The 27,560-nt window shown below is 49.1% G+C and overlaps 1 protein-coding gene across 1 annotated transcript in view; it reads right to left on the reverse strand.

Annotated features, from left to right (window-relative positions):
- SCD5 (stearoyl-CoA desaturase 5) overlaps positions 1-27,560 on the reverse strand; it is a 143,912-nt gene that overhangs the window by 20,429 nt on the left and 95,923 nt on the right. Inside the window, exon 3 of the mRNA XM_045075994.1 lies at positions 15,603-15,808. Coding sequence (XP_044931929.1) covers positions 15,603-15,808 — 206 coding nt within the window. The remainder of the gene's footprint in view (positions 1-15,602; positions 15,809-27,560) is intronic.

The following is a 27,560-nucleotide window of genomic DNA, read 5'->3' on the forward strand; positions in this document are numbered from 1 at the left end:
GTCCTGTTTGCATTTTAGACGGAGCCATCCCAGGAACACCGAGTGAGAAGCACTTTCTTCATTTCTGTTCCTCTTTTTCCCGGGAAGCCCCTGGCGGTGAGGATCCAGACATGCCCTCATCACCACCTGGGCTTCCCGGACTCTTCGGATCTCCTTCTAGCGCTGAGCACTGGGGTTAGGTTCCAGATGATGCCAGATGACTGCTTTCTCAGCCCCCGAGAACCAGTACCGGCTCTCCCACGGCAAGTGAACATCTTCATTGTCCTAAAAACCCAGGTTCTTTCTTGGACAGGATTTGAAAGCCTGTTCGTTTATCCTGAAACAGATGCAGATGTATGGGGTCTGTCTACATCTCTGGATAGTTAGGACATCTGAGTAATTGTTTTCTCTATTTTAAAATGAAAGACAAGACAAGAAAAGGTTTGTAAGAGAGAGCCGGATGTCAGAAGAGCTAGCGCGCTTCAGCTGCGTCAGTGAACGTGTCCTGACAAATCACATTATCTCAGCACGGAGAGTCTTTGTATCTGCGACACATTAGTTATTGCTTTATGTGAAAATAGGCAGTGTGAGGAGAAATAAGTGACTTGGACAGGGAGACAGTTCAAAGCTGATTTCTGACACAGATTTCCTCAGCCGGTGGGCCGACAGTAATTTCTTTGGTCTTTCTCTCCCCGGGAATTCACCCTTTTTAATCTTGTAAGTTCAGTATTTTGGACTAAGAATTTGACTCTTAGAACACCCTTTGCAACGAGGTATGCCCCCCAGGAAGGGAGCTTTTGCCTATGCTCCTGTTCATTCACTCATTCATCCATTCTTTAGTTTTCTGAATCCGTGGAAGCATTTCTCTGGGAAAAGCAAGGAGAGAAGAGGGTGAGTTTTTAATTTCTCCGGCTGACTGGTGCTTCTCTGTTGGAGCTCGCTGTCTTTGGGCAACAACCTCCTCACGACATCTTCTCCAGGTGTAGCACCCAGTGGCACTTGGGAAGAGTCTTGGCACCGTGACAGTTCCTGCTGCTCACCTGGGATAGCAGGGGGGAGAGGAGGTGTCTGCACACCCACCCCGGGCCCTCTCCCTGGGATAGAAACTCGGCGACTCCTGTCAACGTTAACCACACAAATTACAGGATGTCTAGGAAGAACCTGAACACAAAACATCAAAGACGTGTATTTAGAAAACTGCGGGCACTGACTGAGGCTGTAGAAGCAGTTACAACAAGGGGAGAGACTGTCCGGGGAGAAGGAGAGTGTCGGAGAAGGCCAGGGACCGTCACTCACGGGGACCTCAGGGACCTCGTCCCGCCCTTCTCTCCTCTCCTCTCCTCTCCTCTCCTCTCCTCTCCTCTCCTCTCCTCTGCTGCGCACTCCCTCGGCTGCCTTCCTATATGGACTGGAGGGCCCTGGTTATTTTATAAGTAGGTAGGTGTCTTTTCTTACCTTTTTTTTTTTTTTTAAGAGAGAGTGCGAGCAGGGGACAGAGGAGGAGGGACAGAGGAAGAGGGACAGAGGGAATCTTTTTTAAAGAAGATTTTTCTAAAAAGAGTTTATTTATCGGAGAGCGTGCGTGCATGCACGTGGGGCGGAGGGGCAGAGGGAGGAGGAGAAGCAGGCTTCCCGCTGAGCGAAGAGCCCGACGCGGGGCTGCATCCCAGGCTGAGCCGAAGGCAGACGTTTAACCACCTGAGCCATCCAGAGAGAATCCTAATCCGCGGGGCCCCATCCCAGGACCCTGAGATCATGACCTGAGCCGAAATCAAGAGTCAAGATGCTTAACCAACGGAGCCACCCAGGCGCCCCTATTTTCTTTCCAATTAAATGATATGATTAATAAGAGCCAGGACTATCCCGTTTCTTCTCTTTATCTCTTCCATTTCCCTGAATTCAGAAATGCCTCTACTTACAACTTGTCCACTTAAGGAAGTCTGCAGTACAGACAAAGCAGGGTGGAAAAGGGCATCAACGCTGCCCACCACCAGCAGACAGTGTCCGCGGCCACAAGCCTTCATTCCGTCACACATCATTCCTTAGTCAGGGGGTGGTTAGCTGCGTTGGTGCTCAGTGCTGAGCTCTGTTATGGACGTCAGTAAACCAGTCCGAAAAGGGTAAAAGCAGTGAGTACATTTAAAATGCTGAAAAAAGAAAAAGGCACATGATTATGATGGAAACAAAAGTAGAAACAATTTTTCAAGACTGAAAGCGGCGAGGGGATGCCTTCCACTGCGGGGGTCACCTGGCAGACCTGGAAGAATCCTTGAGGCCAGAGACCAAATCATGATCGAAAGGAGGAACAGGGACTGGTGAAAGGAGAGAGGCGACCTCTGGGGGCTGTGGCTCTGTGTTGGCCACGACGAATGCCATCCCTCGGCCGGGACTCCATGAATCCTGCTGAAGCCGGGAGTATGAACAAGTAGCCAGGAGCTGCTGTGTGAACGGAAGCCCAAGTATGGCGAAGAGTGTTCACGTGTCTGCTCCAAGATAAGGCTCAAAGTTGCGGGGTTCAGGGCCCATCCAAACCAGCAACCCCCATCTGTCGGCCAAGGAGGGTGCTGGAGCCATAGGAGGTCCACATCTGGGGGGAAGCGTTGAATAGGATGTAAAGAAGAGTGCTTCTGGTTTAACGCTTCGAAGGGCCCACTTAGGTTTCAGGTTTGTCATCTGGAAACCAGTAACTTAAACCTCTCCGAGTCACTTTGAACTTAGGCAAGAAAAGGGCACGTGAGTGGGGTTTTAGAACTCAGCTCTTCAGAAACGGAAGAGCTTCCGCATGGAGCTTTACGTGTGGCTAATTACACACATATGTATTGCACATCTCCTCTGTGATAGACGCTTTCGCACACATTAACTGATTTATTCACTGAATAATTCTGTAAGGCAGATACCACCACTATCACCATTTTATGGCTGTGGAGACGAAATCCGGAGAATGCCAAAAGTGGTCCATGCTGATTCCGAGAGTCTGTTGTACCTCTCCGTTCCTAACTGCCTCCTCGGCCAGCCAAATGAACGAATGATTGACCCGGTGCCAATTCAGACTCTAACTCTGCCTACGTTTCACATGGTCAACTTCTACTACTTTATATGTGAGCCCCAAGAGATACGGTACATACATGAAATACGCATGCAGGCAGCATCAAGAGCCACTTGGAAGAGTGGTTTCAGTGAGTAATAACGAAGTCAAACGGGACCCCCCACAAAGGGTTACTTTTCGATATGTATGTACCTTCTTCTGTGCAACTTACAAACCGTCTTGTAGCACGGCCTCCTGGTTGAGGGCTCTTCTTTGTCTCCGGAAACCCTCTGTACTGATGAAGGAGTAGAGAAAACGGCTGAGAACCCTAACTGGGGTGTAATTTCTGCAGTGCTCCCATGTAAACTGTGGTTATGAACAAAAACCTCATCTCTCTCCTAATCGTTCCATGACAGATGCAGCAGGATATGACATGGTGACAGGAAGACTGAGGAATGAGAATAAAATGTGTCAAAGGAAAATCTCCCTAATCGCTCTGACATGACAAGCTGCACATGAAAAGTCTAAATATTCATTGAGGATAACAGAACAGCCATCAACAAATTTGTTACTTAAGACAATATTTTCACTTCAACTCTCAACTCACCAGGGGTCCCCATAATACACTGCCATTTGAAGTTTGCATCAGTAACAAAGAAAATGTACGTGAACCTCACAAATACGTATGAATCACACTCTTTCAGATTGAGAAAGGGACTCGGCCCATCAGAGGTTTTCACCAAAGAGCTGTCGCAAGGACATTAACCTTGTAAATCATTTCATGGCAAGACGACAGCCTGGGCAGCAAGTAATGGGTCTGTTTCCTGTTTATTTCTTCCTTTAAATATATGCATTTGTGCCTTCAGATGCCACTTGTTTAAACAACATCTCCTGTATTACTCTGTTTCTAGCTCAGCAGTAGCTGGACTCTTGAGAAAGAGAGTCTTCCATGAAGCAAACCAGCACTAAAATGACTCTTATTACTTATCGAGTAGTATATCCCACTCAGAGCACCAGGGAGAGTACCAGCCGGAAGTATGCAAATGTTCCATGCGTTCTGTTGCCTGTCTAGACACCAGATTCATTTGTGGCTGTTCTACCTTCCTGTTCCATGAGAGGCAGGACATTTCTGGGCAGGAAAGTGGGCTTTGGCATCTCACTTTGTTAGATCTTTTTCTTCAACAAAAATGGAGGAAGGAGGAAGAGATGGTATCTTTGTCCTCAGCCAGTGGGGGATTTGGAGTTGTGAGGAAAATAACTGTATGTTCCCTTTAAAAGGCAAATGGAAGAAAAAAACATACGAACGCATATTTAGCCTCACTACTAATCAAAGGTCTACAACTCCATTATGCTATGAATATCACAAGTTGAGAAATTCACCTATTTTTTGACTCAGCTATTCTGATTTTAGCCAAAGGAAAATATCATACCTATGATCAAAAATTTATGTATAAAGTTATTCATCTTGGCATTGTTTTAATGATTTAAAAAAAGGTGAAAATCCTTCAATGTTCATCAGAAATAATGATCCATCATCACAACGAAATATTAAGCAGGGACTAAAACTGGAAAGAACAGGATTCCACTGGGCAAAAACTGCAGGTCCTGTGAAATAGGATACAGAGTTCTGCTTCCACTTAGGATGTAACAAGTCACAAGAGAATAATGTTTCCATCAGAACAATGAGAAAAGGTGGGCGATATACAAATAATAACTTCTCTTGACCCCATCAGAGAAATGAGGTCACAAGGCAACTAAGTGGCTTGAAATCCAAAGAATACTAGGCCATTCATGAATTGCTTCACTTGGTAGAGCATAAGGGAAAGAGGCGGCCACCATATTAGTTGATGAAAAGAAATCAGCTAAAAATTTAATGACTCCTTAAAGGCCAAGTGTGAGCTAGTGTGTCCGTTTGGAGGAGCTGAGAGCCTCAGACAAGGGAATCTGCACTCACCCTCCAGCTCTTTTCTATAAACCTGCACTGGGTGTTCACAACAAAGTCAGAGGCAAAGGAAAAGATCGGAGAGAGTCCTCCTCCACCAAATAGACACGCAGGGGGTAACCAGCTGTCGCCAAAAGACAAGCACAAGGCCTTCCCAGAGACTTCTCTTGCAAAGCCAAAGTCTTAAGCCACTGAGGGAGGGCAGAAAAACCCTCGCCTCTAGGACCAGTCAAAAGTCCACTGCTTCTGTGAGAATAAGAGAAACAAAATCTGCTCATCTCTGAGGGGGATGAAGGAACTCTCGCCACACCTGCACACATAGGCAGAACCACTGCTGCTGATGGAGGAGTGGAAGCAAAAACCTTCTGTACCCAGATTTGTGTCCAGGAATCTGCACTGCTCCAAAGCAGAGACCTCCTACTCCTGTGGGGGAGGGAAGAAATCAAGAAGCCTTAACCCCAAGGTTCAGGCACACAGAGCTTGCCTCAGACTCATCCAGGGCAAGGACAACAAAGAAATGGCAAACCCCTGCAAGAAGACACACACAAAGAAGCAAACAATAGAAGTCCCCCTACTTGGCATAGGGGCCAGAGCAGCGAGACAGATGTCCTCTGTGGTGCAGGTATATAGTGGCAGTGGAAAGCTGAGGGTAAAGCATTAATACTTAGAAATCCTCTCCAGTACTCACGGATCTATTCTAAGCAAATGATAACAACAGCTATCTACTGAAGTCTGTGGTACACTAAACCCAAATCTAACAACTGCTGATGGATTGACTTGACCTTCACCCTCTGCCCCCCTCCTTTGCCCCACTAATGGCCTGAAAGAAGAACAAGTATGGTTATTGTCAAGCATAAATTATATTTACCTTAGTTTTTTTGTTCTTCTAGACATGTTCTGCATATAACTAAAAACTATGACTCACATAAAAATGTAAGGAAAAAAATCACTGTCAAGAGATAAAGGAATTGGGGCACCTGGATGGCTCAGTGGGTTAAAGCCTCTGCCTTTGGCTCAGGTCATGATCCCAGGTCCCTGGGATCGAGCCTCACGTTGGGCTCTCTGCTCAGTGGGCTCTCTACTTCTTCCTCTCTCTCTGCCTGCTTCTCTGCCTACTTGTGATCTCTGTCTGTCAAATAAATAAATAAAATCTTTAAAAAAAAAAAAGAGAGAGAGATAAAGGAATTAATAGAACCAGACTGAAAGATGACTCAGCTATTGCAACTCTCAGGGACTTTACTATAATTAATATGTTAAAAAGAGCTAATGAAAAAGGTGGGCAATATGCATGAACGGATGGAAGATATCATCAGAGAAGAAGAAAGTATAAAAGTGTTAAATGCAAATGCTCTACTTAAAAAATAGTAGCAGAGATAAAGAATTCCTTTGATGGGTTCATTGGCGACAAAACATAAGGAAAGAATTACCGAAGTTGAAGATGTTAATGAAATCATTCAAATGGAAATGTAAGTTAAAAAGGAGTGACTTACATAGAACAGCACCTCCAAGAGCTGTGGAAAAATATAAAATCATGTAACATTAGAGTTCCTAAAGAAGAAGAGAGGAAAAACAAGGCCAAAAATAATTTGAAAAGCTTATGACAAAGAATTACCCCCAAATTAATGAAAGACAACAAGTCTCGGTTCCAAGAAGCCTAAAGAATCTCCAGCAGGATAACTGCTTCCTCACAAAACAAACAAAAACAAAACAAAACAAAAATCCCTAGACACATCCAGAGTCAGGCTGTTGAAAAGCAAAGATAAAGATGAAATCTTGAAGACAATGAGAAGAAAAGAAACATCACATGCAGAGGAATAGTAAGAAGAATCACAGCAGACTTCTCAGAGACTATACAAAGCATAAGACAAGTGACTGACATCTTTTTAAATCTTTAGGAAAAACACTTGCCAATCCAGAATTTTATTTCCAATAAAAATACCTTTCAAAAATGAAGATAAAACAAAGACCTTCAGACAAGCAAAAGCATTGCCAAAAGGCCGATGCTACAAGAACCAGTAAAGGCAGTTCTTTAGGCAGAAGGATGGCATCAAGTGGAAATCAGGACACACACACACAGAAAACAAAGAGGCTAGAAATAAAGAAGGCAAATATTAAATACATTTCTTCCTATTTTAATTACTTTTATTTATTTTTTAAAAGATTTTATTTATTTATTTGGGAGGCAGAGAGCAGAGTGGGAGGGACAAGGAGACTCCACACTCCGTGTGGAGCCTGATGCAGGCATCAAGGTCTCATGACTCCAAGACTGTGCCCTGAGCCAAAATCAAAAGTTGGACACTTAACTGACTGAGTCCCCTAGGCACCATTGTTATTTTAATTACTCTTAAACCGTATGCAGGGTATGAATAAAGTTTTGTAAAAAGAAAGCAGAGCATGATTCATTAAAAAAACTTCAGAAGGATATACAACCAAATTTTATCTGATTTTTTTCCCTAAGTGGAAGGATTACAGATTATTTTATCCTTTATAAGGTTTACTTGCACTTGCTAAATTTTCTGCAATGAACCTTTATTGCATTTTGTACTAAAAGTAAAATTTTATTCTTATTTTCTGTCTTAAATATTTTTAAAGATGATATATGGATACCAAGAGTTGTGAAATTAGAACAATTTTATAAGGTAATTGCTGGAGGAAATAAAAACTGGAGAAAATTTTCTGTTATGAAAAGTTTTCTTCACTTTTTTGTCCTTCTGATAAAAAAAAGACATAATAAAAAGGCAAAAAGGGCTTTCCTGGTGGCACAAGCCACTGGAAATACATCTAACTTTCAAGAGAATAAATAAGTATTAAATATAAGCCTCTTCTAAGACTTACAGACCTTCCCTCTACTGGATGAAGTCTGGGAGCTAGAGCCACATACATGACTGAAGGACTGTTTACTCCAGGAAAATATTAGAAGATGATTCTCTATGTGGTCAAGAAACAGAGTCAGGAATTGATGGTATCTAGGCATTACTGAGAACTTACACTTGCACCAAAATGTCTTTCATAAAATTTAGTCTTGCTTTGACTTTTATATAATTACCTAATTTTTACATTAAAACTTAGCTAAGATTTCTTCTTAGCTTTGGTAGTAAAGTAGTATTTTGGTAGAAAAAGGATAATTTAGTGCAAACATCTGCTATTCTTTTTTTTGATGGTTAATTGAGGCCACAGGGAGCCAGAATATTTAGATTTCAAGTCCAGAATCCAGATACCATCATCCACATGATAGAGTTATTGAAAGGATCAGAGATAATGTGTGAAAGACACAAAGTAAGTACATAACAGGCAATTAATAAATGGCTTCTATTATTGGTTGCTTAAGTGTATCGAAGATATACGAACATGCTTCACTGCCACCAACAACGAAGCTAGGGTATCACTTAACGAACAGCAGTTCAAGGATCCACTGACACCTGTTAACTAATCCATCCGACAGGCCGGTAAGTGAAGTCCTGGGATTCCAGACATTTGAGAAACTGTCTCCTCATCTTGCCAGGGGGACTTCGCATGGACATAGAATGGTCAATGTGGGGAGAGAAAAAGGACTATCCATGCAGTTGTTGTATTTTTGTGCACCCGGGGGGGCGGTGGAGAGAGGGAGAGGTGCAAATTGGCATACGCTCACAAAGTTCTCACAGGAAAAGTACCTCTTGCAGAGGCAAACAAATAATATTTTGACTTGGAAAGTTTTAAAAAGTCAAAGCAAGCTGTTGAATTATGTGCCACACTGGTTTCTCCCTCTCCAGAATTTTTAACCACTAAAATAGGGAAATGTTGGTGTTGATGCCATAACTCAACATTGAATCATCTCTTTCTGCTAACCCAGAGTACAGTTCAGCTTTCTGGCTATCGCCATCAGTCGCTTTAGGGAGGCCAAAGGTTTAAGAAGAGGAAAGGACGTTCTAGCTCTTCCACTGACTTTTAACAAGAAGTCTGATTAGACGCAGTTCAGGCTTCTTCAGCTGAGTTCTCTGCGCCCTGGGAACTTACAGATTCAGAATTTAAACTTCCGGTAAGCAGAGCTGGACACAGGGACAACTATTCAAAGACAAAAGTGATTTTATCCTCAAAACTTCTACAGCACCAGGATAAGATGCAAAGAGTTGAGGTGAGGGTAGAATGGGAGAGAAGATTCTAGGGCTCAGGCTGTTGACCAAGACAGACTGCCCCTCGGAAATGAAGGCAGGATTCAAGGGGAGGGAATATTTACATACACAGGGAACATATGGAAAGACTGAATCAGAGCTAGATGGTGACATGAGGAGAGAGCAGAGGAGGACAAAAAAATCCTCATCTCTCCCCGAAAAGAAGAAAAAGTCTGCCTGAGCAATTGGCTAAATGGCTTTTATTCTCTAATAAAACTGTGCAAGAGGAAGAGCATCCTAGCTTGGAGAACACGGTGTGACTCACAATCGTGTCACAGGGACTGAGCGACAGGAGAGACGGGGAGGGGGCAGAGAGGTGTCTTGTCGTGGAGAGAGAGGCCCAGGCAGGCAGAGGGCATGGTGGGCCTTCCTCTCTCCCATTCCCAAACTCAAATGGGGGAGCTCTGGGCAGAGGGAACGAGTGTCCTCCAGAATCAGGTTCTCCTGTTGACGGTCCCATCGCCAGCACTTAGAACCATTCCTGGCACGCAGTGGACGCTCTAGGTATTGTTGCTGGAGGACGAGTGGTACGTGCGGGAAAGAGAAGGAAGCGGAATCCTCTGAGCAACACCACCTGCCTCACGGCTTGTGTGATTAAGGTGTGAGTCAGCAGAGAGCTGGGCTCGGCCTACCGCCTAAAAAAGTGATGCTTCCCTTGGGGCCAGCTTGGGTTTGCTGCTGCAGGACCACCAAGGACCCAAGGGAAACAGGCAGTGGTCAAACGAAGCGTGATTGATGAGCAAGGAAGTAGCAGAGGGTGGCTGCGCTCGAAGGGCATGGCCTCCTCGTCTGTCCCAGGTCCCACCCACATCTCGGTGTTTGAATAGTTTATCATCCAGGGTCTCTCGTTTGAGGATTATTTCCATAGAGTCTTCTGCAAAATACAACTAACCAACCAAGGCCTTCGAGGCACTTAGCCTCTCAACGTAACCGTCATCTAGACAAGAACTGTTCTATTAACTTAGCAACGGCGAGGGTAGTTCTGCAAGGCAGATGGACTCAGAACAGAGAGTCCCTGGGAGCCCCACATGGAACCTGACCGAAGAGCAAAGGATTTGGTCAGCAGAGCTGGGGTCACGTTGTGTAAATTCCCAGATGACTCATCCCACTCCTCAGGGGATTGCCCACACGGAAGACAAGGGGTAAGACGGAGAAGTGAGGATGAGTCAACTGTAGACCTGTCTCATTGCTCTGGCCTGGCTCCTTGATGTCACGAACACAGAAGTACATGTGGGGTTTAGACACAGCATTCATATAAAGTCATAAAAAAGAGGGTGTCACTGAGACATGTGGTGTTCATCATTGAGGGAACAAAAAGACTAATGGTAACAGACCAGCCGAGAAACTGAAGTGAAGCAGACTTCCAGCCATTCAAGTGTCAGTCTTACAGGAAGGGCAGAAATTCTACATTTTCATCCTTCCCAGGGCTTCACTCTTCTGGATCGTTCCTTCCCTTTTCTCTCAGCTTATCCCATCACCACAGCAGTGAGGCAAGAGCCTTGTTTTCGTGTATCTGGACTAGACTAGCGTCCTTGTCAGTTACTTCAAAAATGCACATGGCAGGGGTGCCTGGGTGGCTCAGTGGGTTAAGCCTCTTCCTTCGGCTCGGGTCATGATCTCAGGGTCCTGGGATCGAGACCCGCATCGGGCTCTCTGCTCCTCGGAAAGCCTGCTTTCCCCTCTCTCTCTGCCTGCCTCTCTGTCTGCCTGTGATCTCTCTGTCAAATAAATAAATAAAATCTTTTTAAAAATGCACTTGACAGCGTCTGCATGCGATTTCTCGGGAAATTTCTTATCTAACAGGGCACTCAATGGGATAAGCAAAGCATTAGGAGGAAGAGCCTCTGAATTTCGCCCTCGTCCCGCCATCTCCGAAAAATGTGAGATTCCAGTTTCTGCTCACAAAATGGTGCCAGAGAGGCCCCTCACTTGCTTAATAATGAAAACATCAGACGGAGTAACTTGTGATGGCCATTTTGCTTAAGTAATTAGTTAAGTAACTATTTATGTAGTTATTTATAACTGCTCATTGCTTACCCTGTATCAGTTCACACTTTCTTCCATAGGAACCAACCAGGGTTTTATGCAGGGGTGCCGTGATGGACCCCGAGGCTGCATTCCCCAGTTCCCCTTGAATGCACACGGCTGATGAGAGGGGTGTGGAGAGGCTGCGTGTCTCCTGGGAAAGCTCTTCGCAGGTGACTGACTCAAGTGAGCAGTGTCACCCCCCCGCACCCCCACCTGCCTGTGGTTGGAGCTACAGTGACCACCGTGGACCGTGAAACAAAAGAATGAAAGTCAGGTGCTCAGGCTGATGGAGCGAAAGATAGAAGAACCCGGTTCTCGACTAACCCCGTGATGCTGCCGTGGCCTGGGCCATCGTGATTCCTTCATATGTAAGGTGAATAAACTTCTATTCTGCTTAGACCAAACACAACTCCTCCGACAGACCCACTGCCAACTTTATGAGTGGCCTCCTTCTAGGCTCGCCCCAACATTCGTGGGCTCAGACCAAGAGCAGAGCTGGAGGCCCCTAGCCTGTGGCCTGCCCATGTCTCTTTCCTCCCCTAGTTCTGCCCATCTCTGTGGACAGCCGAGCTCACGCATCTAAGCTCATTTTCAGGCCAGCGCTGCGTCTTGGCCATGCTTCAGGACTAGGGTACACACACCTCCCACCAGGACAGCCCTGGAGAGGCTGGGGTAGGCTCTGGAAGTAGACTCACTGACACTTGGGCAGGGATTCCAGGTTCCTGGACCCCAAGGCCTGGTCTACAAGTGGGAGAAGACTGGACCCCAAGGCCTGGTCTACAAGTGGGAGAAGACTGGACCCCAAGGCCTGGTCTACAAGTGGGAGAAGACTGCCTGTGATCTTCTCACCCCACGGGGAGAAGCACAGCCCTTGTAGGACAGCACTAGGGCAGAGCTTAATCCCCAAGTCTAAATAGGATACCATTAGCTTCTCTCCCTCTCACCCTTACTGTCTCCCTTTTTGTCATTCACAACTTGACAGTACAGCGAACTTGAAGTAGTCTGTTTGTTACAACAGCCTTGGTAAAATTATATTTCAGAAGAAAAGTCTAGAACTATAGCTTGAAATGTGTTGTCTTCCAGTTGTCTTTAATGCCACTGTCTCCTCTCTGCTATTCTACTGTATAATGTGTAATTTGATCAAGGCTGGATTTCTTTCTTTAAAGTGGGCTCCACACCCAGCACGGAGCCCAGCACGGGGCTTGAACTCATGACCCTGAGATCAAGACCTGAGCTGAGATCAAGAGTCGACGTTTCACCAACTGAGCCACCAGGCGCCTGGCAAGTTCTCCTTTGGTAAGCATGATGGGGATGGCCCAGCCCAAGTTTATCAGCCAGCTGCCGGATTCGGGCCGGATCTACACCAGCATTAGTGCATCAGCTGCCGGATTCGGGCCGGATCTCCACCAGCATTAGTGCATCAGCTGCTGGATTCAGGCCGGATCTCCACCAGCATTAGTGCATCAGCTGCAGACCCCGGGCACGGGAACCGGAAGAGGGCCTGGCGGCCTCAGAAACCACACGGGAGCAGGGGCAGATTCTGACAGGGGAGGAGCTCTATAAGGCCACTGAAGTGGCCCAGGACTGCGCCTGTCACCCCGCAGGCCCCACTCAGCAGAGGGTAGCAAGCACTGCAACCTCCTGGGCAGAGCGGCCAACGACAGGGTCCACTCCTGCCCCAACTCACACCCCAAGTTCAAGAACTCACTCTTTAAGGAATCCGTGGCCTCCAAGGCCTGACTGGCAGGGCCAGGAAAGCTGGTTTCGCAGATGTGAAAATGCCCCAACGGCGGCACCACGCGTATTCTGGAAGTTCTCTCCTTCAGGATCTCCCATCCCCGCAGCGACTTTAAGCCTCATCTCTGACTACGGATCTCTGTGTTTTCCGGGCGGGTAATTACCAGGAACGGGAGGACTCACCCGCCTTCAGAGAACCGCTGTGATCCCGCTCCAACAGCAAGGTATGGTCAAAAGAACACTGAGCGACGACTCGGAGATGCGGGCGGTCGCCACGAGTAAATGTGTCCTCCCAAAATTCACCTGTGGACATCTAGTCCCCAAGGTGACGGTATTAGGAAGCGGGGCCTTCGGAAGCTGTTAGGCCAGGAGGGTGGAGGCCGCACAAATGAGATTAGTGCCCCAACCAAGGAGACCTCAGAGAGGTCCTTGCCCTGCTCTGCGCAGCGCAGCAACAGCGAAAAGACGGCTGCCTGAGCCAGGAAGAGAGCTCTCGCCAGACACGCATCTGTGGCACCTTGACCTCGGACTTCCCAAACTCCAAAACTGTGAGAAATAAATGTTTGTTGTCTATGCTACGTCGTCTATGGTATCTTCATTAGAGCAGCCCCCAAAGACCAAGACAGGGTTTCTATCTCCAACTTTCTACCTATATTTTGTCTATTCATTTTCCCACAGGCAAAATGGAAGGCACGAGCTAAATGGTTCTGGGTCATTCTACGTATGACAGACATTTTCAATGTCCTGTCCCCATCTTCACCTTCTTGTCATCTTTCAGATCTTGACCTAGAAGCGAGTTCCTTCCAGAGCCTTCCCTCACCCCCGCCAGCCCGCACTGTGTCCCCACAGTTCCCTGTGGCGCTCTACTGCAGCACCACTCTCACTAGGGTGTGACTGTTTGTGAATTTATCTGTGGGTGCCCAGCCGGTCTGCAAACTGAGGGGGTACAGACACCAATCTCTAAGGTTCTATCTTCAGCACCAATTCTTGGCAGGAGCTTAGTGACATATAGGAGTGGACGGTTTACGATAGCTACAGCCCCTTGAGGTCACTGGGCTGGTGATGGAAGATGTTCTCAGTAACTATTCGGGAACATGCTGAAATAGGCTTCGTTCTTCCGCCTGCATTTAGAAATAGTCTTTGGACATGTGTACCATGAACACACACCTAATGAATCAAAATACCACAGTTTTGTAAGGGAAAAGATGAAGAAAAGTCTTCTATTTTTATGATGAGAGAAACTCAGACTATTATACTCTCATTAATAAAACAGAAGATCTTTTGTCTTCTCACGTGAGCTCTTCAAATTAATCTAAGGCCTGATTGTCCCAAAGCATTACTAGTTATATAGCAACATCATCTGTGTCACAGAATTGGGAATGACACACATATTCAGTTGCAGAGTGATGGTTAGACAAACTGTGCACTAACTATTGAGCTTACACAGCCTCCAACAACGGTGCCTCCAAGAGAACCTGAAGTTAAAAGACAAGACGAAATAGCGTAGTGGTACGACTCTCATCACGTGAAGTGTATCACTGTACGGGTAAAATATGGAGAGACGTATTACAGATCGCTAGCAGTGGCTGTGTTTATGTGCTAGGACTGTGAATTACTTTCTTCCTACTTTTCTGAATTTTGCAGATTTTCTTTAATGACTTAACAGTTTCAGCTCACGGTTAAAAAACCAAAACGAACAAATAATTTAATTGTTAACTGAAAACACCTTGTTATTTTCTGCTATGAAGCTGCTGGTGTGTCCCCCTGAAAGAGCTGTGTTGAGCCACTCAGAGACCCTCAGGAGAGAGCAACAGAGCAGGAATGGAAACCGAGGGGACGCGAGCACGGTTCGAAGCAATACTTCCTTTCATGCAAGAACCGCTTATGCCACACAAAGGTGCAGCCTCCAGTTCTGTTTCCAGAAGTTTCCATGGGTAAGTCCTCAAATGACTCCTGCGTGTCAGTGGAGATGGTCTGTGGTAACCACTTTTCACCATGTTATCTCAAGGCTCTAACCAGAGTACCATCCATAAACTGTCTCTCTTTGCACATAAATCCATTACTTTGGGGCAAAAAGCCCATTTATAAATGCTCTCATAGTGGTCCACTTTGCAAATCCCTACATGGACACGGTCTATGCAACTTCCTGGCTAAAAGGTGAAAAACACCCGGCCTCTGGTCGCCAGCACAATTACAGGCCATCTTCCCCACGTGACGATTGAAATAGTTCACTCTGCACGCACTGACCGACCGGACGTGCGCAGCTGACGCCGGCCGCGCACACACGCATTCCGGGGCTCTGTTACGCGGGCACATTTTCTCTGCGTGGAATCCCGCCGCCGGAGCATTTCAGGAGGCAGGGGAGGGAGCTAGGAGTCACTACAAGACTGGAGCCAGCCCAGGGCTGCTGGGGGTCGGGTTTTGCTAAAATAAAGCCAGTCCTCCCCACGCCCACCATGGATGGAGGCCCGGGGAACACAAAAGCAGAGTCCATGAGATCAGTCCTGGGGGACGGTCTGAGGGAAAGCACACTGGGCTTGACGGAAATCTGTTTCGATTTGAAATTAAAACGAAAAACAAACGTGTAAACAGGGAGACGTAGTGAGCAAGGAAATGAATAAACAGGTAAGTCCTGACTAGGGCAAGGGCTGTGAGAATTATTTGGGGTTATTAATGCACCTCAGTGCGCTCTGTCTCTTGGTTCCGTCCCCCGACAGCTCTCCGGTGTCTGTTCACTTACTTTCTCTGGAATCGGACCACAGGATCCGCCAGCAGGTCGGTGAGGTCAAGCTTTCTCCCCTTCTCAATGACATCCTGATGTTTGCGCACAAACAGCCACCCGATGTGCGAGAAGAAGAAGCCCCGGCGAGCGTTGTGAGGGTCCGCGTCGGTCTCTGAGTACTTGTGGTGGACTCGGTGGTCCCTGGCCCACTCGAAGATGTCATTCTGCAGGGAGAACACACACCCTGAGTGAAGAGACAACGCACCCTGGCAGCTTCTCGAAACCTGGAAAGCTTCTCAGCCTCCCCCGGACCACATTCCCCACCACCGTCAACACTGACTTCCACTTTGCTCCCACAATCAACCTGCAATGTCTTCACCTCGAGTTCAGTCCCTGGGGTTGGTCGGGGGGGTTCCATGAAAACAAGAGGAAATCCTTCCTCAGTAGGGTTCTGAGCTTGTGTCTGGGATGCGCCCCTGCAGGAGGTCCAGGCTTGTCGAGTGAGCGAGAGGGGGAACCTGAAAGTTCTGGTGGAGGTGACGGAAGTCTCCTGGGAGATCATTCATGTCAGGAAAAGAGAGACCCAGTCTCAAGATGAAGTCTTGGTTGTCAGAGGAGAGGGACCACCTCCAGTATGAAAGGAGTCTGGCGCCTGCCCCAGTCCCTCTGGCCCCAGTCCCTCTGGCCCCAGTCCCTCTGGCCCCGGTCCCTCTGGCCTCGCTCTCATTCTTGCGTCCAACTTACAGACACCAGGAAGCCAGTTAAGTAAAAACTGAAAGAGTGACTTCACCAAATCTCTCAAATACCAAGACACAAATAATACTGTTTGAGGACTGCTCTACCAGGTGCCACAGGGAGGGAGGGAAGTCCTGGCTCCCTGAGGAATCTGATAGACTTGGCCTGGCCCTGGAAGCAGGAATGCCTCACAGCAGGCAGTGCTGACTGGAATCCCAAGACAGACTCCCGAACCCAAGGAAGGAACAGCATTGTCGGGCGGATTCTGCCAAAGCCACAGACAGGGTGGGGCTCAGGTACACAGGGGGGACATGCCCTACTGACCCTCTCATGATGGGAGATCAAGGGAAGGTATCAAGGGACTGGAGGCCCCGGACGAGCCATCCGGGACGAGAACCAATGGCATTTAGGCTGACAGCATTAACGAGACCTTATCTTCTGTCATGGGCCACTGAGATCTCCAGACTTTCCGTTTAGACTCGGTTTTCTTTAACTCTGATAATGCTTTCAAAACTCCGAGTGGGCCGCCCTCACTGGGAAGTAGTGCTTTTGGTAGGAAAGTAGTCTGAAAACAGAAATAAGCCCTTTAAAAAAACAGAAAGAAAAGGTCATCGTGTTCAGGCCTCAGTCACGTTCTCAGTAGCAACCAGCCCGTTCACACCTGCTGGCTTCATCTGCGATGAGAAAGGGGAACAGTTTTGTTCTCAAAATTCTAGCAGTTTCTTCAATCTAAAGGGGATTCATTGCGTTTTTGGTTTCTTGGGCTCACCCAATGCTGCCGGAAGCCTCCCCAACCTTGTCTACCCAACACCACCACTGGAAGTTTCTCAAGTGGTTTCACTCTTGGGGAACAGGACAGAGAGGGAGGAGGTAGACAGGCCGTAAGAGTCACGAGCTCGACTTTGAATACAGAAAGAGAAGAGAGGTTCCTGGCTGTGCATGCAGGGCAAGAACCGCAGCCGGGCTTGCTGGGTAAGAATGAGGTCTGTGGATTCCCGGAGCACTTAGACACGGTGGCCGGAAAGAGTGAAAGTGTTTATTCCACAGTCACAGAGTCTGGGGTCGGAAAGGAATGTCTAGCGCTGACGAAGACGCTCACAGCCCAAGGACCGATCTATTCCTTTGCGTCCATGTACTGGGACGCCCTTACAGACGCCGCGGGACGGGGAATGCTCTGCCCCGGTTGCAGACGCCCCATGAAGGCTCAGCCAACGTGTACTCCAGCCTGTGGGTGTGTTGGGACAGCGACCGCAGAGACGCGGCCTCCCTCTGCTCTCGGCTCGCGTGCTGGGGGACAAGGTCCCTCCTTCCTCCTCCGGATCCCGAGGGAGCGCCTGTCACGGATGTGCGCCTGTCCCTCGCGGAAAGGCTGCCCCGGCCTTCGCCGCAGCGCAGTTCTCTGAAAACCCTGAGCAGAGGGTCCTGAGTGTCCCCCACAGTTCGGCTGAGGATGGTCACAGCGGCCGGGGGACGGCGAGGACGGGTCGGAGCGAGATGCTTGCTGTGGCCTCTGCAGACGCCTTCCCCACCGGGGCCGCGGGGCTGCAGCGCTGGGACGACACCAGGCCTGGGCCTCTTTCCGACCGGCTGAGCCCGTGACCGAGCCCCGGACACCCCACGGGATTTAGAATCTTCCGCTCCTGTTTGCGTTTTTACCGCGAAAGCCGAGTCCGAGGGAACGTGGCTCCAACGACGGGGCAGAAGCTTCAGGAGCTGGTTCGTGTCATTCTCGGGACTGACCCTTTGAAACCGCGCACGTCTGCGACCCTGCAGCCCTCGGTCCCCACGACCGCGTCCGCACTCAGAGCCGCGGGGGGCAGCGGTGCAGCCTGGGGTGGCGGCCGGCGGCTCCCACAGCACCGGCGGCTCCCACAGCAGTGCCGGCCCCACGGCCGGGTCGCTCACCCGCGTCGTGTTATGCGAAGTTCAGTGTTAACAAAAATAAATAAAACTCGGATCCCACGGTGAGAGAGTGACACTGTCCCACACCGTGGAGGGCAACAGGCTACCCGTATGAAAGCGTTAAAACTGTGCCTGTCCTCAACGCAGGGACCTGTTCTCTACGATTTGTCTGAAGAAAACCACCCCGGTTGTGTGCGGAGACTTAACCGCCAAGATGCTTACCACAGCGACACTGGACAAACCCTGAACTTCCACATGACAGGATTTCACTGAGGACCTTGTGATGTATTAACGGAATTCGGTTCGCGCGCGTGTCACAGAAAGCTTCTAGAGAGAAATATCAGGAAAGAAGCCTCCGGGTCACCTCAGGGGGAGACTGCAAGGGAGGCCGTGAGGCGAGCCACTTCTCCGTTCTACCTCATACTCTGAAGTTTCTAACAAAAGCACCTGCTGGGTTTGACTTAAAAGCCAGTTAAGAGGACATTGTACTGTAGACATGAAGACATGAGCGGGAAAGCGGTTAAATGAGAAGTCGTTTTCAAGAATGGTAAGTACAGTTTCAACAAAAACGTGTGTGTGAGCCCAGGACACATGAAGGAAGCACGTAAGCCCACCTGCTTGCAGAGGTTTTCCCTAGGAAGTGGGATGGGGGGTGATTTTTACATTTTTTCTTTTAGAGGCGTCTGGGTGGCTCAGATGGTGAAGCGGCTGCCTTCGGCTCAGGTCATGATCTCAGGGTCCTGGGACGGGCCCCACGTCAGGATCCCAGCTCAGGGGGGAGCCTGCGTCTCCCTCTCCCTCTGCCGCTCCCCCTGCTTGTACTCGCTCTGTCTCTGTCTCTCAAATAAATAAATTTTTAAAAAATCTTTAAAATTTTTCTTTCAGTTGGCTTGCATTTTCTAAATTTTTATAACAAACAAGCTTGTCTTTTGTCATAGGGGGTAAACAGATTTTTAAAAACATTTCTATGCTCCTGCATCAAAACCGCCCAGCTTCCGCCATCCGCCCGTGTCTGGGGAAACTCCACGACAGAGTGAGATGCAGCGAGCACTCCAGTCAGGTCCACCTCTGTCCACGGCTCTTCCTCCACCTTTTTTTCCTATTAGCACGCATCAGCCCGTCACACCAATACCAGTATGACCGTGCCCTTCCCAAAATGCACCCTGCTTCTTGTACCTTTAACCCTTCACTCTCCATCATAGGCCACATCCCTAACCAGGGTCCCTGCTGAGACCGTGGAAATGGAAACTGATCCTGTGGTGAAATTTCTCCACACGCACAGCCTCTGGGGGTGACCCTGGACTTGGGCACAGGTCATCAGTCTCGAAAGCTCCACGGAAGCAGACTCTGAAGCACCTTCTCCCAACTTCCTTTTATGTTCAAAGTAAATTCTTGAATCCTGTCCTCTACGATGGCGAGAGGGGACCCTGTCTTTTGAGGCCCTCACCGTTCCCACCTGGTAGCAAGAGGAGGGCATCCAGCTTGTCCTACAGAGCAGATCTGAGCGCAGGATCATCGGCCGGCCGGCTGGCTTCCCCCAGCCTGGCTGCACGCAGATGTCCACTGCTGACCAGGCACCGCTGTGGTCATGCTGTCCTTGCTCCGGCGACTCAACACTCCAAAAGGGGAAACTTACCAGGCGGCCTCAGAAAATGGCCAAAGGGGATTCCGCTGTTGTCCATGATACACCTTTGTTTCCAGTCGGTAGTGAAACACCTGCTGGGGCCAACATGTCAGCTCCAACGGCAGAGTTTAGAGGAGAGAGAAAGCGTGTGTGTGTGCGTGTGTGCGTATGTGTCTTGTGAATGGACAGCTTCCTGTCTGGAAAAAGTCATTCTATCAAGGGGGTCAAAGAAGAGAAGCCGTTGCTGCCTCCACTCTTTGGGGCCATAAAGCTCATCTGAAGTAGACTTGGTCTCAGTCTCTCGACTCCGAATTTATTCTCCTCCAGTTCAGATGCCAACGCTGCACTTTTCAAACAGTGAAGAACATCCCGAGCTTTCCCCATTGTTCAGACCGGGCCAGTACTGATATCCCTCCAGATAGCACTGACAATCCGTGAGAAGAGCCCAGAAAGTCCCAAGAGGGCCTGGCAGAAGTCTACAGCACCTGGCAAACTGTAGCTTCCAGAAAGCAAGTTCCCACCTGCTCCCCAGCCTTCCTGTGGCGCTCGGCCTGGGGCGGTGCTGTAAGCTGGGAAGGGGCTGGACGCCAGCCTCAGGGATGTGAGAAGGGTTTGCAGATAAAACTTCAAGATTACGAAGACGGAAAGGGGCGTTTTGTAGTTTCTTTTATTACTCCGTTGTTCAGGTCTCTTACAACAGGGAACGCCTTTTTAGCACACGTTTTTAAAATGGCTTGAGTAGCCTTGGCAGACGAGTTGGCCTCCTGTGAAACTTTTCAATTGGACTTTTGGAGGTATTTTCTGTCAGTGATGTCCCAGTGTCCTGGGCTGTATGTCCCTCACGCGGAGGCCAAAATTTCAGGGAAGAAAGGCCTAGAAATGAATGACAGCCTAGCAGCAAAGGGCACACCTTGCCCTCAGATCTCGTTTTTTAAACTTCACTCCTCTTTCAAAGGACTCAGGACTCTGATGAAATGGCAGGTGTCGGGACTTGCACAAGGAAAAGTGCAAGAGGAATGTGGTATATTCTGTTGCGCCAGGAAGTAAAGAACTGCTCAAAAAATGATGGGCACAGGTCAAATAGGACAGGGCCCGTCTGTAGTGCCTCGCACTGAACAAACTGCGATAATACGATGATAATTTGGGACATTAAGATGAATAATAATAATGGATTTAAAACCATGTAATACATTAAGACTCCATGAGCCCATAATAGATAGATAGATAGGCAGACAGACAGGCAGAAGAAATGATGGGGTGAGAAAATCACTGTTTCGTAGGTGCCACGGCAATGACTGATTCCTGGAAGAATCACCCCTGTATGCCGAAACTACTGGGTAAAAGGTTGATGAAGGAAAAATATTTACACAGGCTCATGATATCTTGGCATAAATTACTTATTAATTACAAAAGGAAAAGTGGTCATCTTATGGGAGAAACTGGGTAAACACCACCTTAACTAAGTGATCAAAGTTCATTCCACCCTCAATGGTGTAATGACGAAGTGCTACCACGTGCCTCTTACTTGATGTCCAGAACACAAGATGAGCAACGCAGCATTCCCAGCAAAAACGCACAGAACGTAGGTGGGGGAAACACCTGACAGATTTTTGGGCACCTGGGTGGCTCAGTGGGTTACAGCCTCTGCCTTCGGCTTGGGTCATGATCTCAGGAAACACGGGGGCATTCTACAGAATAACTGATCTGCAGATTTCAAAAATGTCAAAGTCCTAAAGACAAGGCAAGACCGAGGCACTGTTCCAGATGGAAGGATCCCAAAGGGGCAACTCACTGTAAGGCAGGATCCTGAACTGTAAGGCCAGTATCCTGGACATAGCATTTACCAGCATTTAATCCCCTGATTTGGGTCCATGTTCTATGTGGTTACAAAATGTCTTTGCCATTAGGACCTACATAGAAGTATTTGGGGATGAAAACACATGACGTCTTTAGCTTATTCTGAAATGATCCAGAAATCGTCACGCCGAAGAACGCACACACACGGAGAGAGTAGAAGAAGGAAGCTTGTGAGGCCGAATGTCGACAGCCCGTGATTCTGGTGAAGGGTCCACAGGGTCCCTCGTCCATTTAGGCAAGTGTTTTGTAAGTTCAAGATGATTTCAAAATAAAGAATTAAAACTTAAAAAAAAAATGTCAAGGGCATCTTTCTTTAAAAAGTTCAGATTTTCGGGCACCTGGGTGGCTCAGTGGGTTACAGCCTCTGCCTTCGGCTTGGGTCATGATCCCAGGGTCCTGGGATTGAGCCCCGCATCGGGCTCTCTGCTCAGCGGGGAGCCTGCTTCCTCCTCTCTCTCTCTGCCTGCCTCTCTGCCTGCTTGTGATCTCTGTCTGTCAAATAAATAATAAATAAAATCTTTTTTAAAAATTTCAGATTTTCGCCTTCCACTGCGTGTCTGCGTCACCACTCTTGCTCAGGCTTTTGTCCGACTCCTCCTGCCTCTAGTCCTTTCCCCCGTGCAATACACCTGGTACGCCGCGACCCTCCTCCCCACAGTCATTCTCCCCAAATACCTACCCTCTTGCTTATTACCCAACAACCTCTCTGTACTACTTTTCTCATCAAGTCTAAACATTGGCTCTTCTTGACAGTCAAAAAGCCTCAACGGGTCTGATTGTCCTTATCTTCCCACTCTGTTTATTCTTTGATTTGACGAATATTTACTGACTGTTGGTATGTGCCAGGAGGTAAGGACCAGGACAGCCCAGGCTCTGCGTCAAGGAATATATATTACATGGAGAAGACAAACGTAAAGCTAATGGAGTCAACATAAACAGAATCATTTCAGATTGAGATTCGTGCTGTGTCGCAAACAGACATGGGGGTAACAGGGGGACGGCCAGCAAAGACTTTCTAATCAGGTAACGGGAGTCTGGGAAGAGCTGGGGCATGGGTGGGGGCAGGGTGGAGTGTGGAAGGGCGTGGAGGAGGGGCTGCGGAGAAGGAGGCCACGTGGACCAGAGGGAAGGACTGGGCATGGTCCAGGATCTAGGACACCAGCGTAGGAGGTGTGTGGGGGCAGGGCGAGAGTGAAGTCTGGGAAGTATCGTGTTAACAAAGAAAGTGTCTGGGGACACACGGGCGGCTCAGTCGGTTAAGCGACTGCCTCCAGCTCAGGTCATGATCCTGGGGTCCTGGGATCGAGTCCCGCATCAGATCCCCTGCCCAGCAGGAAGCCCGCTCCTCGCTCTGCCTGCTGCTCTCCCTGCCGGGGCTCTCTCTCTCTCTGACAAATGGATAAATAAAAATCTTAAAAAAAAAAAAGTATCTGGTCTTCGTCCCTGGTCGTTCCTGGAACACAGCTTCAAAAACCCCTGGAATTTCCCGAGTGATAGAGCTTCTTCACTACGCCAGTGTGCCCCCGGGGAGCTTTAGGATCAGGCTGGCCACCGGAGGGACCCAGCACTTCACTAGAGGGTCAGCACTTTTCCAGGGGAGGGGACCTGCAGGCTGACATCAGTCCTGGGGGCAGTGATTTAATCAACCACGTCCATGGAATGAAATTCCACTGCAAACTCTGGACACCGGCTTGAAGGAGCTCTTTGGCTGACCGAGGCGCCGATCTGCAGGGCCAGGGGCACAGCTTGGTTCTGCTGGGAAAAGGCATCACCGGCTCTGCTGAAGGATGCTCAGACCTGGCCCTCGGTGTCTCTCCCTTTGGGCTGGTCCACATATCCTTTATCATTAAAGCTCTGATAGTGAGCACGACACTCCCTTGCGTTCTGAATTGTCCTAGTGAATTCTCGAGCCCAAGGGAACTGTGGGGCTTGCAGCCAGTCAGTCATAGGTATGAAGGGCCGGGAGACCCTACTTGCAGCTAGTACGTGAAGCAGAGGCCGTCGGGGGAGGCTGTGGCTCACGGGACTGGACGGCAGCTCAGGTGGTCAGTGTGGAAACCACGGTGAGCTGTGCGTGGCGTGAAAGCAGAGCACCGGGACTCAAACGCCGGATCCTGCGGGCCTCGGCGACCCTAACAATGGGGCTGGATTTCACTCCAAAGGCAATGCTAAGCCACTGGAAGATTCTTTTTTCCTCGCTGGGGAGTGGCTTAATCTTCAGTAAGTCCTGTCCGCAGTAAGGCGAGGGGCAGGTGCCGAGGGAGGCAGGGGACAGTGGTGGCGTGGACCGGAGGGGGCCCAGGCGAGCAGAGGCATGACACGATCTACCCAGCAAAACCCGAAGACACTGGCTAAGAGATTGGCGCAGGGGGTGATGAGGGAAATGGAGAAATCCTGAAAGACGCCCAGATTTCTGGCCTCATTGCGGGGAGACAGTAGGGTCACGACTTAGGTTTGGGGCACACTGATTTGGGGAGGCTTTAGAGACACCCAGTGTCGTGCAGGCAGCTGTGTTGAAAACAAGCGACAGTGCGGGGCACCTGGGTGGCTCAGTGGGGTAAGCCTCTGCCTTCGGCTCAGGTCGTGATCCCAGGGTCCTGGGATCGAGTCCCGCATCGGGCTCTCTGCTCAGCGGGGAGCCTGCTTCCTCCTCTCTCTCTGCCTGCCTCTCTGCCTACTTGTGATCTCTCTCTGTGTTTCAAGTAAATGGATAAAATCTTTCAAAACAAAACAAAACACAAAGAAACAAGCGACATCAGTTTGCAGTCAGCTTCGACCTCAGTCAGGCTGATTTCCGCCCGTGCAGGGATCCCTTACGATGTGCCACGATCATTCCTCTCTCCCCACCTTTGGCAATGTGCTTCCCTCCTGTCCCCTTCTTCCAGGCCTGCACAAGTCCTTCTCAGCTTTCAAGGTCCAGCTCAAAACGCCTCTTCTGCACTAGGTTTTATCCTAGTACCCCAAGCCATATGTCAGAATGAAGCGTCTTAACTCCTACTGTCTTGTAAGAGGCCCCTTTATCACACAGCGTCGCTTTATTAGCCGCTATTAGCCAGTCCCATCAGATCACAAACTCCTTATGCAAGGGTCACTTCTTATACGTCTCTTGTATTCCTCACAAGCACATAAGGGTTTATGCACCTTTAAATTAAAAAGGACTTAACTAGAGATTTACACAAAAAGCCTTAGTAGAAGAGTCAACAGGAGAAGGTGAAGATAATCAAATGTGTCTGTCTTCTAAAGAGTCTTTAAAAGCAAGGCTAGAAATTCCCGCTGGCAAGTGAAACTCTACATTTTACTACTAGTTCAAACTGTGGATTCAATGGCTCTTGAGGCTGTCGCATCTTCGGAGCTTGACCAAGCTCGTGCAACAGTGTCCCTGAAGCCCTCCTGTGACAGGAGCTCTGACGGCGCTCGCGGGAACAGCGACAGGGTGGCTGAAGCCTCAACTCTGATAAACAAGGACAAGAGATGAAAAACAGCTCCGTGTCTCATGGGAGGGAGGGAGCAGAGGCGAGAGCTCATGGAGGCCCCAGCGGAGCTGCGAGATCTGATTTCATTCAGCAAAGCGGACACATTGGTGGTTACAGATTAGGGGGTGCCACAGGCATCACTGAGAACAGAGAAATAACACAGACGGATCTGAAGAGGTTGGAAACGAGGGCAGAAATGATCACAGTGAGATCTGGTTTAGGAAAAATGCAAATGAAGGCAGCTGGGAGAGAAGGCATCCAAAATGCAAAATAATCAGTGGGTTGGAAACCTAGAAAGCGCAGCGTGGAGTGTCTGGCAGGAGAGCAGTGAGAGCCCGGAGTGAAGAGGGACAGCTCGGAGCTGGCTCGGCCGGAACGGTCAGGGCGTCCGGGAAGAAACCGCGCGCCAGCGAACCGCATTGCAACGCCGTGTCCTTGGACACCTCCATGCAGTTTTGGAGCCAACGTGGGAGAGAAACAAAAATCAACCCAGACAGCAGGGCCTCAGTTTCTTCAGTTATCAGACAAGGGATTAGACTCTGCTTCCGAGGGCCCCGGCGCCAACCCTCCGGTGGGTTCTAAGAGAGGAAGCAAGTCGGGCGGAGAAGGGGCATGGCTTCCCGGGCGCCGGGTCTGAGTGCCCCTCCCGAGATCTCCCCTATGAAGAGCAGGGAGACGGATATACTTGGCTTGAAAACATATTTCAGATTCTATACTGATAGGCCTGCGTGGGTGATTCATCATAGACAAGTACTGGGGCGCTCGGTCGGCTCAGTGGGTTAAGCGTCTGCCTGCGGCTCAGGTCATGATCTCAGGGTCCTGGAATTGAGCCCCGTGTCAGGCTCCCTGCTCAGCCAGGAGTCTGCTTCTCCCTCTCTCTCTGCCCTCCACCCAACCTGTGCTCGCTCACTTGGGCTCTCTTTCTTTCAAATGAATAAATAAAATCTTTAAAAAAAATGCAAGCATTACATTCCTTCAATAGAGGTGTGGAGCCAAATGAACATATAAAATCTGATAGCTATACGTTCACAAAATACCTCTGCTTTACTAAGTACTTCTTGGAATAAAAACTCTGTGTGCCTTTAAAGCATATACTTTTTAAAAAATGATTTTATTTATTTATTCATGAGAGACACAGAGAGAGAAAGGCAGAGGGAGAAGCAGGCTCCCCACTGGGCAGGGAGCCTGATACAGGACTTGATCCCAGGACCCTGGGATCATGACCTGAGCCCAAGGCAGCCACTTAACCAACTGAGCCACTCAGGCGCCCTAAAGTATAGAACTTTTTATTTATAAAGCCTGGGTCACCTTGAATTGCTTAGGAAGAACTCATTGTACCAAGAGAGAGATCCACGTGAAGAGTCTCTGGTCCGTTTGGGGTTAAGCTCCCCCAGGAGGCAGACTGGCCCCTGCATTGTGTGCCTATCTACAGGAGGATACCCTTTACTCAGGCCAGCTCGGGCAAGCGCATGTTCGTTCCCTTGACATGCATTCCCACAGGTGGCTTCACTCGTCTCCCCAGCTTTCACTGACCAAGGTCCACAACGGGAAGGAAGGGAGACATCATGGCACCTCCGCCTTCCACGGTCCGTTTTGGCCGGTGAGAACTCATGCCTGGTGAGCGCGGGCAGAGGACCTGAGCCTTCTGTGGCCGCCTCTGGAGTTTCTCTCTCTCTGTCTCCCCTCCCACGTGGGCCACATCAGGGGGAGGAGCCACTGCCCCTAGTGAGGAGGCACAGAGCCACAGAAAGGCTCTGGTGACTCCATAAATCACCATCATCACGTACAGAGGAGTTGCTCGAAGACCACCGAGCTGTTTTTCCTTCCCACATGACTCTAAGACCTGCCCAGGAGGGCAGGCCGCCGTGAAGGAGACAACGTGAGGCACAGTGTTCAAGCATTTTGCGAAAGCAGGGCCAGAAGCCTTCTCAGGGCCTCGGGAGGGGGGCACTTTCGGGACTTCCCGTTTACACCGGAAGGAAACCAACAACCACAACCCAACCCGAAAGAAGAAGGCGAATCTGTTCCTCACATGCGGAAGAGAAGCTGTGCCTCCAAATCTTTAGCTCAGGAGGATCCCAGATCTTTGGCTGCAGTTAGGAGGAAGGTGGCCCACACTGGGACAGGTCTCTGCAGAGACAGCTACAGCCAGCAAGGAGAGCAGCCCTGGGGTTAAGCCTGCAGGAAGCATTCCGAGCTTTCATTCTCCTACCCAGATGTCACCAGGACTGCTGCCAACACCAAGGCTGGGGCTGGTCTGCAGTCCTGAATCTGGCACACCTCCAGGGTCTCCTGACCGTGGACTGCGGCTTAAGTGCATCACTGAGACATCTGCCGCCAGGTTGCTCCCCCACCTAAAATTCCGCAGTGCCTTGCTAGGGCGTA

Source organism: Mustela putorius, unplaced genomic scaffold (assembly GCF_011764305.1).
Source record: "Mustela putorius furo isolate JIRA1106 unplaced genomic scaffold, ASM1176430v1.1 tig00000040_pilon_pilon_pilon, whole genome shotgun sequence".
Classification (NCBI taxonomy): Eukaryota; Metazoa; Chordata; class Mammalia; order Carnivora; family Mustelidae; genus Mustela; species Mustela putorius.